Source organism: Ziziphus jujuba, chromosome 1 (genome assembly GCF_031755915.1).
Source record: "Ziziphus jujuba cultivar Dongzao chromosome 1, ASM3175591v1".
NCBI lineage: Eukaryota > Viridiplantae > Streptophyta > Magnoliopsida > Rosales > Rhamnaceae > Ziziphus > Ziziphus jujuba.
Genome location: NC_083379.1, coordinates 40498238 through 40514378, shown reverse-complemented (window position 1 = coordinate 40514378; position 16141 = coordinate 40498238). Strand labels below are relative to the sequence as shown.

Sequence of the window (16141 nt, the reverse complement as noted above, 5' to 3'; positions counted from 1 at the left end):
AATTCAACCGCGCCTTGCTCCATCGAGAGAGAGAGAGAGAGAGAGAGAGAGAGAGAGAGTGTGTGTGTGTGGAAACTGGGAAGTAGCGCCTGCAATGGCACAAGTGCTTTCCTTCCGAGTTCTTATCTCTGCGGAGACTCATAGAACTTCTTCGTCTTCTTCTTCTAACTTAAAGTCACTGAAGATGCCCAAGAGGGTGTCCAAGAAATCCACTTCAGCTCCTAGAAAAGGTGAAACTTTCTGTTTGTTTAGATAAAAAGAAAAAATCATTGGACAGGTGCTAGAAAATTGGGCTTACATTTTGATTCCAATACTTTTTTTTTTTTTTTTTGCATTTTTATATCAGAATTTTGTATATACACACACTTATAGTAACTCAGATGGATTGGAGAGTGTGCCACTGATTTCGGATTGTGAATTTACGTTTTGAATTTGATGATTGTGTGGGTTACTGTTACGAAATTGAGGCAAGGATGCCACTTTACAGGTTCTCTCAATCCTTTGCACAAGACCCAGAAGCTGAATTTGGAGGTTTCTCCTCACAGAGCCGGTAATTCAAAACTCTCTCTCTCTCTCTCTCTCTCTCTCTCCCTTTCCATGTGAGTGTGGATATAATTGGGCTTATTATTCATTAATGTGAAAGAAAGAAAAACAAGAAAAATGTAAAAAAGGGAAAAGAGAGGCTTTTTTGGTTTCCTTTACAAGCTTGTCTGCCATCTCGAGCTGACTTGATCAGTGAACGGTGATGTAGTTAAGTTTTCTTACCTTTGTTCATCATCTAAGGCCTTTATTTATAATTGACTTCAAGTGTGGCTGTGTGGGTTTACTTTTTATTTTCTACCTCTAAAGTAGGTTTTTTATTTGGGTCACAGTGTCTGCCGTAAGATTGATGAGGATAGAGTTTGGTGGTGCTTTTGCTGACCTTCTCAATGAGAAAGGGAAGGGTTCTGGTGATAATGAGATGGGATATGTGGAAAGAACTATTGGGTTTCGTACACGGGATTTAGATGCTCGAGATCTTAGATTGGTACTCTTTTTTCCAGTTCTTTCTATGTTATAAACTTATATGTTTGTTACCTACAACTTCACTTCTAAGGGATTTTTACATTAAAATTTTGGAATAGAGGTATCTTAAATGGTGTTGATAAAAGTATGCTTTAGATTTCATGGTGGAGATTGTCGAAACTATCATGTTAGCAAAATCATCCATGTGTATATGTATCTCATTTTTTATTTTCCATTAATTACATAGGTTACAGATATAGTCGGGGGCACCATTCGGTGGAGGAGATATCTTGATCATTTGATCAGTTCACTATGCCGTGCTGAGAATACCATTAAAAGCATGGAACCACTTCTCTTACAGGTGTATCACCCTTACATATTTCCGACATGCAATTCAACTGTGATGTGTAATGTTGGGCAACGTGACAATTACAATCTTAATAGTCATTATTCTTCCTGTATTATTATGTGAACTTTCTTTCATTCTCTCAATGTGTGGGAACGAAATAGTCCCATGAGAGGGTAAAAAATATGGAAGTTGCATGGTGAACCTAAATTATTGAAGATGTATTTTAATTCAATCCTGAGTCTTTAGTAATCCATGTTTGTTTCTTGTGGCTCTGTGTTTAGATTCTCCGAGTTGGTTCCTATGAGATTGTTAAGCTAGATATGCCACCATATGCTGTTGTCGATGAGGTAAAATTCCACCTTTATCTGTTGCTTTTCCCCCTCATTTCATAGATAACATTTAATAGGGTAAATACTTAGTTTTTTTAAGTACTCACTTGTTAATGAGAGCTCTTCCCTTTAAAGAGGTTTTTAGCAAATATGCAGTAGTAGTGCTTTGATTTTAGACCTTTTTATTATCTTAATTTTGGTTAGAGATACATTCCGACAGTAAGTGGTTAAATTGATGGCTCCATATATATATATATATATATATATATTTTATTTTCTTGTCGTTTATTGAAATACATTAACAGGTTGACAGAGTGATGGTATGTGGTTAGTATTTATCATACGATGATTGTAAAAAACCAAGCAACATCCTTTCCACCTCTTTTGGTAGCTATTCAGTTTTCTTAAAGATCAATATTTATAATGCATTATATAACTGCAGAATGTGAGACTGGCAAAAGTTGCCCTTAGACCTGGTGCTGGTAACATGGTCAATGCGATTTTGCGGAAGCTTATTTTGCTTAAGGTTTTCCTTTTAGTTCAAACTTCAAATAACGTATAATAAACAAGTAAACAATCTAAGGGATGCTTTAATATGCAATTTTGTACGCAGGAGAATGACACTCTTCCTCTACCAAAATTGGAAGGCGATGACCGTGCACAAGCTCGTGCTCTTGCTACATTGTATTCTCATCCTGTGGTAAGCTCATAATTAAAGCTTTTCTTTTTTTCATACTGTTGCTATAGGTTAGCATGTGTAATCTTGAAAATCACTAAGTTAGTTGATAGACAACATACAGCCTAATAGTCTGAGGGCTTGTTCATGACATCAAAACTACTGCCATAGTCTCTTGTCTGAAATAATCAATACATCTAAAAGATTTACAAATTCCCTTTAATATTTAATTTAAGTTCTGTGCAAATAATATTTTGAAGTTTAGAACTTTTTCATTTCACTCATTCCATTTGTATCCATAACAGCTTAATTAAACTCTCTTATAGAACATTAGTGTTAAATGAAGATAAAATGGTATGTTAATTAATCTGCTAAAACTGGATACCGATAAATTTAGCTGAGTATTATTAGTGCTCATATTTATCCTGTCTTCTAACTATAACCTCTTATGTTCTAGTGGATGGTAAGGCGATGGACTAAGTATCTTGGAAAAGAAGAGGCAATTAGACTGATGGAATGGAACAATAGTGATCCAAGTTTCAGTTTGAGGTTTCTGGTCACATCTTTCCCTCTTTTCTCTCATTGTATTACACGAAATGTCTTAGCTACATTTTCTGGTGCTAATATCAGGGCAAACACTGCGAAAGGAATATCCAGAGCTGACCTTGTGACAAAACTTAATTCATTGGAGGTGCCTGCAATTTAGTTTCCGTAGCTTCAAAATCTTGAAGAAACAGCTGGTTGTAGCATACCTCACACATTTGCACGTTTACTCTAATCACCATTCCTCTGTGCAACATCTTCTCAAGTGAGAAAAATCATTTAGTTTTATGTGAACTGCAGGTACCACATGAGCCTTCTCTGCATTTGAATGATTTTGTCCGTATCAAAACTGGATTACAGGTATGATTTTGTCCCTCAAGCTGTGTATCTTGAATTGGGATTAGGCCCTTTAATCTTATTTAGGGATCCTAATTATTTACATTTCTGGTTTCAGAGTGTCATACAATCTGGTTTACTGAAAGAAGGTCTATGCTCAGTCCAGGATGAGAGTGCAGGTTCTTTTTCATCTTAATCTTTAATTTAGCAAGAGTTGAATAGGTGATTTCCTATTTGTTAAGAAGTGGATTCTGAATGTTGTTTTCTGGATATTTGACTTTGTTTATCTGATGGCTTCTTGTATACTAATACCTGTCCATATACTATGCATGAAAAACATTTGTAGTTTCTGCTTAAGCCATATACTTTTTTGCTTCAATCCTCAGCTGCATAGTGAAACATACAATTATCTTGGTCCAGTTTCTCAGTTCTATTTTCTTAAGTCTTATGCAATGGTACCTTAAAGTTGTAATATCTCTTTTGCAGGTCTGATAGTTTCTGTTGTGGATCCTCAACCAGGTGAGAGCATTATTGATTGTTGTGCCGCACCTGGAGGAAAAACTCTTAACATGGCATCCCGTTTGAGCGGCCAAGGTATTAGTTATTCCAAGATAGGTCATTTCAACAGTTTGGAACTGATTGGTACTTCTGAGAATGAGGGTGATGCCGTATTTGATTTCAGGTATGATATCTGCAGTTGACATAAATAAAGGACGATTGAGAATCCTAAAAGAGACAGCCATTTCACACCAAGTGGATGATGTCATAAACATCATTCATGCTGATCTTCGTACTTTTGCTGTAAGCTATACCACCTTGAATAAAATAGTTTTTCTTAATGCATAGTCTCTTACTTCTTACTTTACCTATCTTCTATTGCAGGAAAATAATACTGTGAAATGTGATAAAGTTTTACTGGATGCTCCATGTTCTGGATTGGGTGTTCTCTCCAAGGTGATTGCATAAAGACTTGCATTCCAATTTCCAAGTGTTTTGGCATTACAAGCTTCTAATGAACATTTTTATGATTGGATTGTATCTTTCAATATTACTTTTTGAAGAGGGCGGACTTGCGTTGGAACAGGAAATTGGAGGATATGGAGGAACTTAAGAATTTACAGGATGAGCTCTTTGATGCAGCTTCAATGTAAGATCAAAAATCTTAATCTGCTGTTGTTTATATACAATGAAATATTAGAAAAGTTATAACACATGCTGAACTTCGTTTGTGGTTGTGACACTGATGGATTCCTTAAGAGACTTTTGACATACATAACGTGTCTATGAGAACATTTATATCCAGCATATATAACATTTTCCCCCTATTTAAAAGTAATTGTGCATTTACAGATTGGTAAAGCCAGGTGGAGCTCTTGTTTACAGCACCTGCTCTATAGATCCAGAAGAGAATGAAGAGAGGGTTGCTGCATTTCTTCTCAGGCATCCAGTAAGTCCTGTAATTTGATTTGCTTTAAGAACTATTATTTAAGTTTTGTCCTATTATAGCCATGAAATAGGTTGAGCTGCTAGTTTTAAGTTCAAGATATGATGCAGAAGCCATTGCTTCAATGAATATTTATGGAAGTGTTACCCATTAGTACATTGGTCAAGGGAAGATACAATGTACAAAGGATAAAATTGCTGTTGTTATGATTCTTTCTTCTTGATGACTTAGAGATCTTGGTCACAGTTTGAATCTATTCGAAATGAGAAAGGAAGGAATGAAAAGTTTGATACTCAGTGATATGTTAGTTTAAATTTTTCTTGGGTTTCAGGAATTCTCCATAGATCCTGTCGACAGATATGTACCGCCTGACTTTGTAACAGAACGTGGTTTCTACTTTTCCAACCCAGTAAAGCATTCACTCGATGGGGCCTTTGCTGCTCGCTTAGTTCGAGTTACATGAAACAAATGTGACTGTCAAAAATCCACTTCAATGGCGATTATGCATCCGACTGTTTAGTTATTTTGAAGATACTTTCTTTTGAATATTGTTGTAGGGTGTATTGGGATCAATTCTTACAAAAAATTTCTTTTTAGAGACCAAGAAACCTTCTTGATTCAAAAAGCTGTTCCTTGAACTGCTGCATCACAGAAATTGGTTGATTTGGAAGCAGATCAGCAGTGAAACGGTGCAACCTCTCGAACTTGGTAAGAGAAAGGATGAACCCCTTCTGGGAACAAGACAAAGAATGCAGAGAGGGGTGCAAGGATCAAAATTATCAACTTGTTTGATAAAGAGTTCCATGGATTTTTTGATGTTGGGAGATGATATTCCCTATATGGCACCTGCTAGGCCCAAGGTGTGGAGCAAATTATCCCAGATAATATGTTGTGACATTCCTCCTGCTGCTCAGGAAACTATTTTCTACGATCATTTGAAAATACTACTCTACATATCCATATTTAGCATTTGGATTAAGGAAATATGCAATGCATGCTTATGTAATAATCATTTTATGAGTGTAAGATTTGAAGGAATAATTATTTTAAAAAATAAATTGAAAATATTTTTGCATAAATTTAGGAGAAATTAAAGTTAACAAAGAAAGCAGGCTATACATTTTCCAACTGGTTATAAAAATATTATTGTAAATATAAAATTTGTTATAATTATTGTCATTCTTAAACTCTCAGAATATAAGTGAATATTGTCGGAAATTTCAATACATGTTCAAATTAATTTGGACTTATTACTATTATTCGTCTTAAATATAGTATTGTTGTTTTCTCATCACTGATTATCTGATTAGATATGTTACATATATTTATCTGGAATTAGATGTCAAATAAAATTTTCCCTACATGTTTGCAAAAAAGAAAAATTCAAAAACTAAAACGACGCCGTTATCCACCTCTCACTATTCCTAAACCCCTACACTCATCGTCGTCGTTGTGTGGCTGGCGCGCGAAGGCTCTGTGAGCGTCTCAACTGCTAAAACCTCAAAGTCTCCCACAGACACCATGCTTGAGCAATGAACAGGCACCGCCCAGCCAGGGCACTCTCACGTGCGTTGTCACGTGCCCTGACCCCCCTCTCCTTCAGCTCCTCATCTGCTTCGTCTTCTTCTTCCTCATCGTTATCGTCTTTCCCTCTGAAGCACGTCACCAGATCGAACTTCGAGGCGGCTCTAGCCGAGCTTCGCGGCCATGTCCGAGCCGCGGACTTCGTTGCCATCGACCTCGAAATGACCGGCGTCACCAGCGCGCCCTGGCGCGATTCCTTCGAGTTCGACCGCTCCGATGTGCGCTACCTCAAGGTCAGAGACTCCGCCGAGAAGTTCGCCGTCGTTCAGTTCGGTGTCTGTCCCTTTCGCTGGGACTCTTCCAAGAACTCCTTCGTCGCTCACCCGTACCTTCTCTCTCTCTCTCTCTCTCTCTCTCTCTCTCTCTCTCTCTCTGTGTCTGTGTTTTTTACAGTTTGAATTCCAATTGGTAGCTGAGAAAATAAAGGAAAATGTGCGGCCTTTTTCCTATTCAATTGATGCGTAATCGTTTGAAATTGTGGTTTTTAGGTTAGGATATTGGTCGGGGTTTGCTTCTTTAATTGTATTTTATACCTGCTGAGAATATTCTGGGACAAGAAAATTTTGGGAGAGAAAGTTGTTAATTTGAATACTACAATGTTGGAATATGTGTGTGAAACGCTTATGATATTGGAATTTGCTCAGAAGAGAAGGAAAATGAAGAATTGAGTTTAAAAGAACTGTTTTGAAAATAAAATTTCCAACTTTTCAAATGATTTTTGTTTGTTTGCTGAGAAAATTTAAACAAGAAAAGGGAATGAAAATTTTAGTTTTGGAAAATTGTGCTGTTGCATGCCACGGTTCTAAGGAAAAACTCATAGCAACTAGGGCCAGTATGAGATTAGCGTTTTCGATTTTTTCCCTTGTTCAACCCGTTTCTTTTGTGTGCGTTTCAATAAGTTTTTCTACTGATCAAGTTCTGACATTTGCAGGCATAATTTCTATGTTTTTCCACGTCAAGAGCTTTCAGTGGACGGCCCATCTTATGAATTTCTCTGCCAGACCGCATCGATTGACTTCCTAGCTAAATACCAGTTTGATTTTAATGCTTGCATACGAGAAGGTAGCTCTTTTTATTTTTATTTTTTTTAATTATTTTTTTATTTTCCTTTCCTCTATGATTTGTGTCTCTTTGCTTTCCCTAGTTGGTAAATGTGATCTTGTAATCTCCTTACGTGCTTTATTTTGCTACTACTAAATGTTTTTAATGGAAAACTTTGGCTATTATTGAGAAAGGTGATTTGATTGGTATCCATATTGATTAATCATTGATGTATGATAGTCTTTGTTAGATAATTGCTTAGTTTTGAAGGAACTGATATAATATAGTGAAAACTGATACTCTGTAGTACAAATACATCTTTTCGATTGATTTTTGTAGGTTTTTTATTAATAAAAATTTAAATCTCAATTCTCAACTGCAATGGAGTAAAGGATGACTTTGTGCATTAACTTTCATTTTAGACATTTATGATGTATGCCAAAATACAGTCCTGAGACACTCAGTATGTGATGGAGTAAGAAATATGTGGCGACTCTAGGGATGATTTGCCTCTTTTTTCTTTAAGCGTACTATCTACTTCCAGTTTAAAATATGAAATTATGTTTCCACTGTTTACTAAAATATTGTTAAAATTGAAATATAGCATAGTCATGCAGGGTAAACGATAATTTATTCCCCAGCTAGTTTGCAAATAAATCTGATTGATGAAGTAGTTTGTGGCATGTGATATGCTTGCTTCAGCTAGAAATGTTCTTTTTTATTCTAAAATGAATACCTATTACTGATGGGACTATTGTGTTATATCAGCTAAAAAAAGCACTTCTCATGATATCTTTCTTTTTTTTTCCAATGATGCTTTTGGTCTGAGAATTTAAACCCATGGATAATTGCAGGAATATCTTATTTATCTAAAAGACAAGAAGATGAAGCATTTAGACATTTGAATTTGGCATTCGAGGATGAATCATCAGTGATATGGTCTCGCTTAAAAGAAGTTAGAAATATACCATTGGTCAGTATGCCTGACATTCTGTTCTCTGAACGAATGAAGAACAGGTTCATTGAATGGCGTGATAGGTTATTGCTGCCTCAAAATGGAAGGTTTCAATTTCAAGATCGCACAAGTGACTTCAAACAATTTGAAACCATTTTTTTCAAGATGCGTCCAGCTCTTAGTCTAAATGGATTCACTTCTCATCAACTGAAGTTGGTTCAATTGGTAATTTAAAATCTTCCTTTGATATTCTACTGTAAGCTTGTTATTAGTCCAAAACTCATCTTGGATATGATCCAAATTTTCATTCTCAGGGTTATTCAGTGTAAATGAGCCAAATTAAATTTTTCACTTAGCATCCAATGTGAGTTGGGACCTGGAGCTGAAGCTCCGGTCAACTCAAACTAGAGCTTGAAAAGGTGGGAATTCAACCATGTTCAGCTTGCTTGACTTCATGATCGTGTAGGATCATTATCTCGCGAGTGGGGATTACCTAAGCTTGATATTCATGATCCCATATCTAGATTTGGAGTTTGAACATGGTACTAATATTTAATGAATGCTCACATGAGTCCAAAGCCTAGCTCAATAATCTTTTAGCGACTGGAGTCCTTTGAACCCAACAGTTTGGTAATTTCTTAAGAGTGAGTCAGAGTTCACACCATTGAATTCATCTAATTATGTTGTAAGAAAAATGACAAGAAAAAGATATTGTTATTCAAGAATCTATTTTTAGATGCAGTTATGGATCTATAATGGCTGTTTCTATACTCTTGTTTGCCATGAATCTTCAATGTATTAAGTTCATCTGTGGCTAACTTCTTTGGCATTGTATTAGTATGTGTCTTTCAGATTTGTGATGCTATATATGAAATTTACAGGTCGTAAAGGAGCACTTCAAAGATCTTTCTTATGTTCATTTCGAAGGTGAAAATTCCATTTTACAACAACTAATAGTATATACAGAGTCCAAGGATGACAAGGATTTACTTATGGTAAGATTCATCTATATGCCTTTGTTATAGATCTGTTGATGACTACTAGTATTTAACTACAATTTCCAAATTCTCTGACATAAAAATACTTGGTCTGCTTTTTTGGTTAAATAGATTGTCATTGATGAACGTCATAGGAATTTAAATTTTGTGCTTTTAACAAGGCATATTAGTTTCATGTTTGGTCCAGCTTGATTCTTTGGAACTTAAGATGAAAACAAGAAAAAAAGTGAAAAAAAAAAGGGGAGAAAATAAAGAACATTAATATTTCCCCTTTTTGAGCATATGTGATTTATTGGCATATCTGCAACATAACTTTGCTGTTTCCCATCTTCTTTTTGCAGAAAGAGGTGAAGAATGATCATAGGAGACAAGCTGAGACTAAGATTCAAGCTGCAGTTGGTTTCCGCCATGTTATTGACCTCCTTTCCTCAGAAAAGAAATTGATTGTTGGTCACAATTGCTTCTTGGGTACAAACATAAGTCCTAGTTTCATAAAGAAGTTATTTTAATTTTATGTATTACAAATTTACAATATGCTTTCTTTTTGGTGGCGCAGATATTGCACAAATATACAGCAAATTTATTGGTCCTCTTCCTTTGGCTGCTGAAGAACTTGCCTCTTCGGTTAACAAGTACTTTCCTCACATCATTGACACCAAAATACTATTGAATGCTAATCATATACTCCAGCAACGGATAAAGAAGTCCAAAACGTCACTATCCTCAGCATTTGCCTTGTTATGCCCACATCTTGCTCTTAGCAACATAAACACGGGCCTTCCTTCGCATTCCTATCTAAGTGTGGAGGTTGAAGTGGATGACTTGAGGTTTGCTCCTGCTTTTCTCTCCCTGTAAATAAGAAGTCTGTAGTGCTTCATAATTTAGACACTGACCAGTGATTTTTAAGTAATGTAACTCTTCCTGTCACGTCTCTTCGTGGACCGAGTCACCAAATCAATTGAGGATTCATTTTCTATTGTAGGTCCTGCAACTGGAATTCCGGAGCCAAGCATGAAGCTGGATATGATGCTTTTATGACAGGATGCATCTTTGCTCAAGCTTGCAGTCATCTTGGCATTGATTTTAAAATCCAACTTCCATCAGAAAATTTGGCATACAATGAGAGACTCCAGAAGCAAATCAACCTTCTATATCTTAGTTGGACTAATGGAGATGTCATTGATCTAAGCACTGGTAAGAAGGTCACGGAATCTTTGGGTTCTAATATCCTTAAAAAGCAGTACCCAAAAATAGTGTTTGAAAATATTGTTTTACTTTGGGGATTCCCATCTGGACTCAAGGCAAGGGAGATAAGAGAATGCATCACAAAAGTCTTTGGTCCAACCTCTGTTACTTCAGTCTACCATCTCGATGAAACTGCAGTTTTTGTTCAGTTTATGAAAGCAGAGATGGTCTCTGACTTTCTGCTGCTAAAGGAAAAGTTGGAGAAAAGTGATGGTCCAATTTCAGTTTTGCATCCTCTTGCAAAACTTCTGGAAGGTGGAAGCACCCATGCTGCTAGTTACGAAACTTACAAAGAAATCTGCGGTTCATCCATTTCAAAACACCTCTTTGCTGATCAGGCAGAGGTATTTGGTATTAGATGGAAGACCAAATTGGTAGAATCTAAGGCTGCATTGGATGGTGAAGAAAATGGAAGTTTGGGAAAAGAAAACTCAACAATGAGAACCGCTGCAAAGGCCGCTCACAAAACCAAGCATGGGGTAGTAGACAATTTGAGAGACAATTCATTGTGTGACCAGATCATACATTCTATATATGCTGCTGAAGACAGTCAGCTGAGAACTACTAACTAGTGACTAGGTTTTTGGATATTGCTGAACCTTTCAACAATCAATTATTTAATTTATATCCATTCCCATTAATTTTAAGATGATTGCCGAGAAAAGCAGTCTCTGAATATTTGTGTACATTGGAAATGTGACATCAGTGACAGGAACAGCAAAATGAATGAAAAACAGGATTCTGTATAAACCTACGGTTTTCTATATGAAACCAAGGAGTGTTCATTCCCCATCAACTTGAAATTGACAATGCTTCTTGGAAAATGATCATGGGAAACATTGAACTTAAACTTTGATACCTCTTTTTAATTATGTCTTAGAACAAGTCTCACAGATATTTGTAGACATATGTGATTTTTTGTTATTTTCCAAGAGTTATGATTCCTTGTCCTACCCTACTATTGCAGCTCAAGCTGCCAGAAATGAGCTTGCAGTTGAGAAGATGAAATGTTGATAATGAGTAACATAAATGAATAATTAATTATATACAATATTAATAAAATTAATATTTATGATTTCTTGACCAGCCCTATTGATGAAAGCTGAGGCTAAAGTATGATGTGTTTTTCGGAAAACGAGAAAAGAGATGTTGGAAACTAATATAAATGAATAATTAATATCGAGTATAATGTAGCTTTATTTTATTTTATTTTATATTTTATATATGTCAAATGTAATATTGAATATAACGAACTAAGCATTGCTAAACAATGTATCATACCAAAATGTAGTGCTATATATATATATATATATATATAATTTTTTTCTTTGCTAAAAAAAAAAAGAAAAAAAAAGTAGTGCTATATTTAAGTTGTTTAGCTTCACGGCATGAAGTCTTATTTTATATTATCTACTTTGACATGTATATATCTTGTTAGTTGTTATTTTATTATTATTATTATTTTTTGGGTAAATATATCTTGTTACTTTTTTTTTTGGTAATGCAATATATCTTGTTACTTGTTAGTGTGTGGTTTTAAAAAAGAAACAATATCCTTAACAACTTTTGTAGCTATTGCCTATTATGAATTGAAAAATAGTTCAGCAACCTAACTAGAAGGATTTTTCACTATTGTATTCTAGCCGGTATTTATCATTTAATACATGCAAATGATACTACTACTTAATCACAATGGTTACATTAACATAATTATTGATTCCAATATTTTGCAATTTTTTTAAAAAATATTTTAAAAAATTATAGAATTTAATTTGCTTTTGGATCTAATAATATATTAGTTATGAAAGTTAAAAATAAAAATTACATCATTTTTTTCAAATAAAAAAAATATGTAAACAATTTTTATCTTTTCTTCTCTCTCTAGATCCATCGTTTTTCAATCTATTAATCTTTCTCATTCTCTTTCTATTTTTTCAATTTGAAATGCAAATGTTTCTCTTTCTATTTTTTGGGACTAGAAATGCACTAGAAATTTGTTAATAGGATGAGGTTGTTTTTGCATTTTGTAACGTGCAAAATATGTTGGTTTGAATAAGCAATAAGAATGGATCAGTTTGCACTTTAGTTTACTTAGATGGATTATTGTGAGTTCAAGGCCATTATCATGAAGAATCTCTATTCAAAATAAATTATAACAAAATATTTATTGATCCTATTATGCTAAATTGACAACAAAGAATGGTTTTTAGTCAATGCCTTTTAGTTTGCTCATAAAAAAGCAACAATCTTTTTAACATGTCACAGTACTTTTAGTTTGAATTCTTTAAGTTTAATGAGGAAAAAATGAATATAATTTATAGAAAAATATTGGGTTTGTTTTTTCTGGTTAAAGATGTAAAAAATAATCAAAAGTGGAGGGATAAGATAGTAAAAAAGAAAAAAATCATAGAAAATGTGGAATTGAAAAGTTTTTAGACCAAATATCTATATTACTCTTTAAATCAAGTATCTAGCAACATATATAGATATATAGAACATTATTGTTCTACAGAGGTTGGATATAAACAGTTGAAAATATATATGCTTTTGGATCGATTTAATATATATTATGTATATATTTGTTCAACTTCTACCAAATTGGCATGAAATTAATTGATTTAATATATATTATGTATTAAGACATTTTCAATTTGATATATATTAATGTAAAATGATGTTTTTCTATGGACTTCAATACCAATTATGAGTTAAACTCAACCAATATGCATGCTTATAATTAAATAAGCATAAAATAGGGTTTTTTACAATTTAATTTTCAAATGCTATCCTGTTTATGGTGGATAAATTAATCGTTGACATTTTCTACGCTGGGTAGGATATAGATATTCGAGGTAAAAAAAAAATGATGAGAATATTTTCAGATGGTCACACAGAGTATAGTAATAATAATAATGAAGAGGTATGTATAAGAATCTTATTTACAATAATATGAATTAAGCTAGGTATTTGCAAAATTCCACTTTTACATCTTCACTTTTATAAAATGATCAAAAAATTGAATTTTTGAATTGAAAGTTATAATTTGACAGCAGTGTATTGAATAGAGCTTGGAGTATCCTTCATTTAAATTGAATATTCCTCTAAAGAAGGGTAGTAGAAGGAGTCATTCATCATTAAAAAAAAAAAAAAAAAAAAAAAGTCAAAGAAGTCCCTTAAAAAGTAGTAAAAGGAGTCCCTTTCAGATAGGCTAAATACTAGTAACCATGGTGATAATCTTATCAGGTCTTGAGTTTGTAATTTAGATGTCAAATTGTCACTAAGTAGAAGATTTAGTTTTTAGTTAGTTTGTATAAATATAAAAAGAAGACCAAAAAAAAAAAAAAGCCCATTGTAAAGGGGATGACAAAAAACAAGAGATAGAGGAAAGAATTAAAATAATAATAATAATAAGTTGGAAAAAAGAAAAACAAAAAGAAAATAAAGAAGAGAAAAAGAAGTTGAAAAACTGATTAAAAAATAATAATTTCAAAAAAAAAAAAAAAAGAGTAAAATCATTCAATTGTTTGGTTTTCTTTCGAGTTTTTGTAACAACGAGACAAGAGAAATTTTTTTGATAAGAATTATCACTTTTTTCCCTCTGCAAATCCTTGTGCAATCCAAACACACATACACACATATACATAGGAAAGGATTTTATATTTTTTTCCCCTTTCTTCAACCTTTCATTTTTTTATTTTTATTTTTATTTTTTTTCAATCACCTCTCTCTTTGCCACCAAACACAACCTAATTAAGTTCTTGCTGAACAAGAGAAACGGACATCAATTTTTTGCAGTATTGCAGGATTCCTGTCTGGTTTTTTAGTATCATATTCATAATTTATGTTTTTTTCTATATACAAATGAGAATCCAATAACTCTTAAAATCACGTTTAATTCTTTTTTTTTTTTTTTGTTTTTTGAATAAAAATCAATTTTAATTCTGAGACTTTTATATTTTTTTAAAAACTTTGTCAAACTAATGAATAAAAAAATTACCCTAATATTATTTAGATAAAAAAAATTAAAGAGCATTATTCAACGTTAATAATCAAAAACCGAAAAACATATAAATATTTCTTGAACATATCTTAATCATAATGTTTGACAATTTTTTTTTTTTATCTTTTAAAATATTATATAATTTTCTTTTGTGCTTATTAATCTCTTCTCTTCACATACAAATTTTTTTTAGTTATAATCGGTTGTACATATATATTATCAACTAATAATTCAATTTTACATAATAAAAATTTAAAATATTAGACGAAGTGAATTAGCTTTGGTAGTTAAGCAATCCTATTTGTGTCCATGAGAATACAAATTTAAATCATACGGAAGATAAGAGATTTGGGTAGTTTGTAATTTAGATAATTTCTTTAAATTTATTTTTTTTAAATATTATGAACGAAAATGATAACATTAAATATCACAAAAAAAAAACAAAGAATACTAACTCCAGCAGTTGAGCACCTTAATATTATTTAGATAAAAAAAATTAAAGAGCATTATTCAACATTAATAATCAAAAATTGAAAAACATATAAATATTTCATGAACATATCTTAATCATAATGTTTGACACTGTTTTTAATCTTTTAAAATATTATATAATTTTCTTTTGGGCCTAATAATCTCTTCTCTTCACTTACAAAACTTTTTTAGTCATAATCGGTTATACATAATATCGTATATATTATCAATTAATAATTCAATTTTTACATAATAAAAATTTAAAATTTTATGAACGAAAATGATAACATTACGTATCATAAGAAAAAAAATATTAATTTTACTGGTTGAATATTTTTATATGTGTTTATAAAAAAGTAAATTAAAATTATATAAAATATAAAAAAAATTTAAATAGTTTATAACAGGATAATTTGTTTTTAAAAAATATAAAAAAAAAAAAGAAAATGATGACATTAAATATGTAATCTGCATGTCTGACACGTGTTTTCATTCAACGGTCAAGACTGTTTCAAAGTCTTTTATCCCGAAATGGTCAGGTGAGATTGGGGCGCTTTTATGCAAGGCCGGTCACCATCTTTTTTTTTTTTTTCTTGTTTTTTTTAGGTAAATAGCCTGTCACCATCTTGTTTCTTGGAATGGTAATAACTTAGAATTTACGGATTTCCAAAAATTTTATTTTTATGGAAAATATTTCATAAATATGACAGTAAAGAGGTTTACTTGGTTTTGAAGAAAGGACAAATCTATTTAGATGCTCTATGCTTTAATTATATCTTTTCTATCATGGATTTGGAATTTCATCATTAATCCCTCTTTAACTTTCATAGTTTATAAAATAATTAACAATTTCTAATTAAACAATATTATAAAAAAGTATAATTTTGATTTTTAATTGTTAAAATTAATCAATAAAAATTGATAATTAAAAAGTTAATAATGAAGTTTAAAAAATTTGGATTGAAATGTAATAAAAACAAAATCAAAAAGATATAAATGAGAATAACCGTATACATATATATATATATATATATATTAAATATAAAAGTATAAAAATTAGATGGGGACCACTTTATCTAAACTTAGTAGTCGGATATTATCCTCAATTACCGGTTACAGCCGGTAAGTAGGTCTTTATAAGAAGGGCATTTTGTCAAGAAGAAGC

At 32.5% G+C, this 16141-nt stretch overlaps 2 protein-coding genes across 6 annotated transcripts; both read left to right on the top strand.

The window, feature by feature from the left end:
• On the top strand, positions 1–5761 carry LOC107433780 (uncharacterized). Of its 5 annotated transcripts, none has more exons than XM_048475726.2 (18): positions 1–230; positions 473–550; positions 873–1027; positions 1253–1366; positions 1636–1701; positions 2126–2209; positions 2297–2383; positions 2817–2908; positions 2990–3050; positions 3203–3262; positions 3357–3417; positions 3725–3832; positions 3921–4039; positions 4121–4192; positions 4300–4385; positions 4589–4685; positions 5014–5152; positions 5335–5761. In XM_048475726.2, the coding sequence occupies exons 1-17, from the start codon at positions 95–97 to the stop codon at positions 5143–5145; spliced, it is 1608 nt and encodes a 535-aa protein (XP_048331683.1). In that variant the 5' UTR covers positions 1–94; the 3' UTR covers positions 5146–5152; positions 5335–5761. The 5 variants fall into 5 exon arrangements, with proteins under 5 accessions (XP_048331683.1, XP_048331681.1, XP_048331679.1 ...); XM_048475724.2 differs by having other exon boundaries at positions 5280–5761; XM_048475722.2 differs by having other exon boundaries at positions 5240–5761.
• A 139-nt stretch (positions 5762–5900) lies between these two features.
• LOC107434203 (poly(A)-specific ribonuclease PARN) lies at positions 5901–11191 on the top strand. The gene is made up of 7 exons (XM_016045647.4): positions 5901–6591; positions 7198–7328; positions 8162–8487; positions 9144–9257; positions 9602–9728; positions 9817–10087; positions 10243–11191. Exons 1-7 carry the CDS (start codon positions 6215–6217, stop codon positions 11075–11077), a joined length of 2181 nt encoding a protein of 726 aa, XP_015901133.2. The 5' UTR covers positions 5901–6214; the 3' UTR covers positions 11078–11191.
• Positions 11192–16141: the final 4950 nt, after the last annotated feature.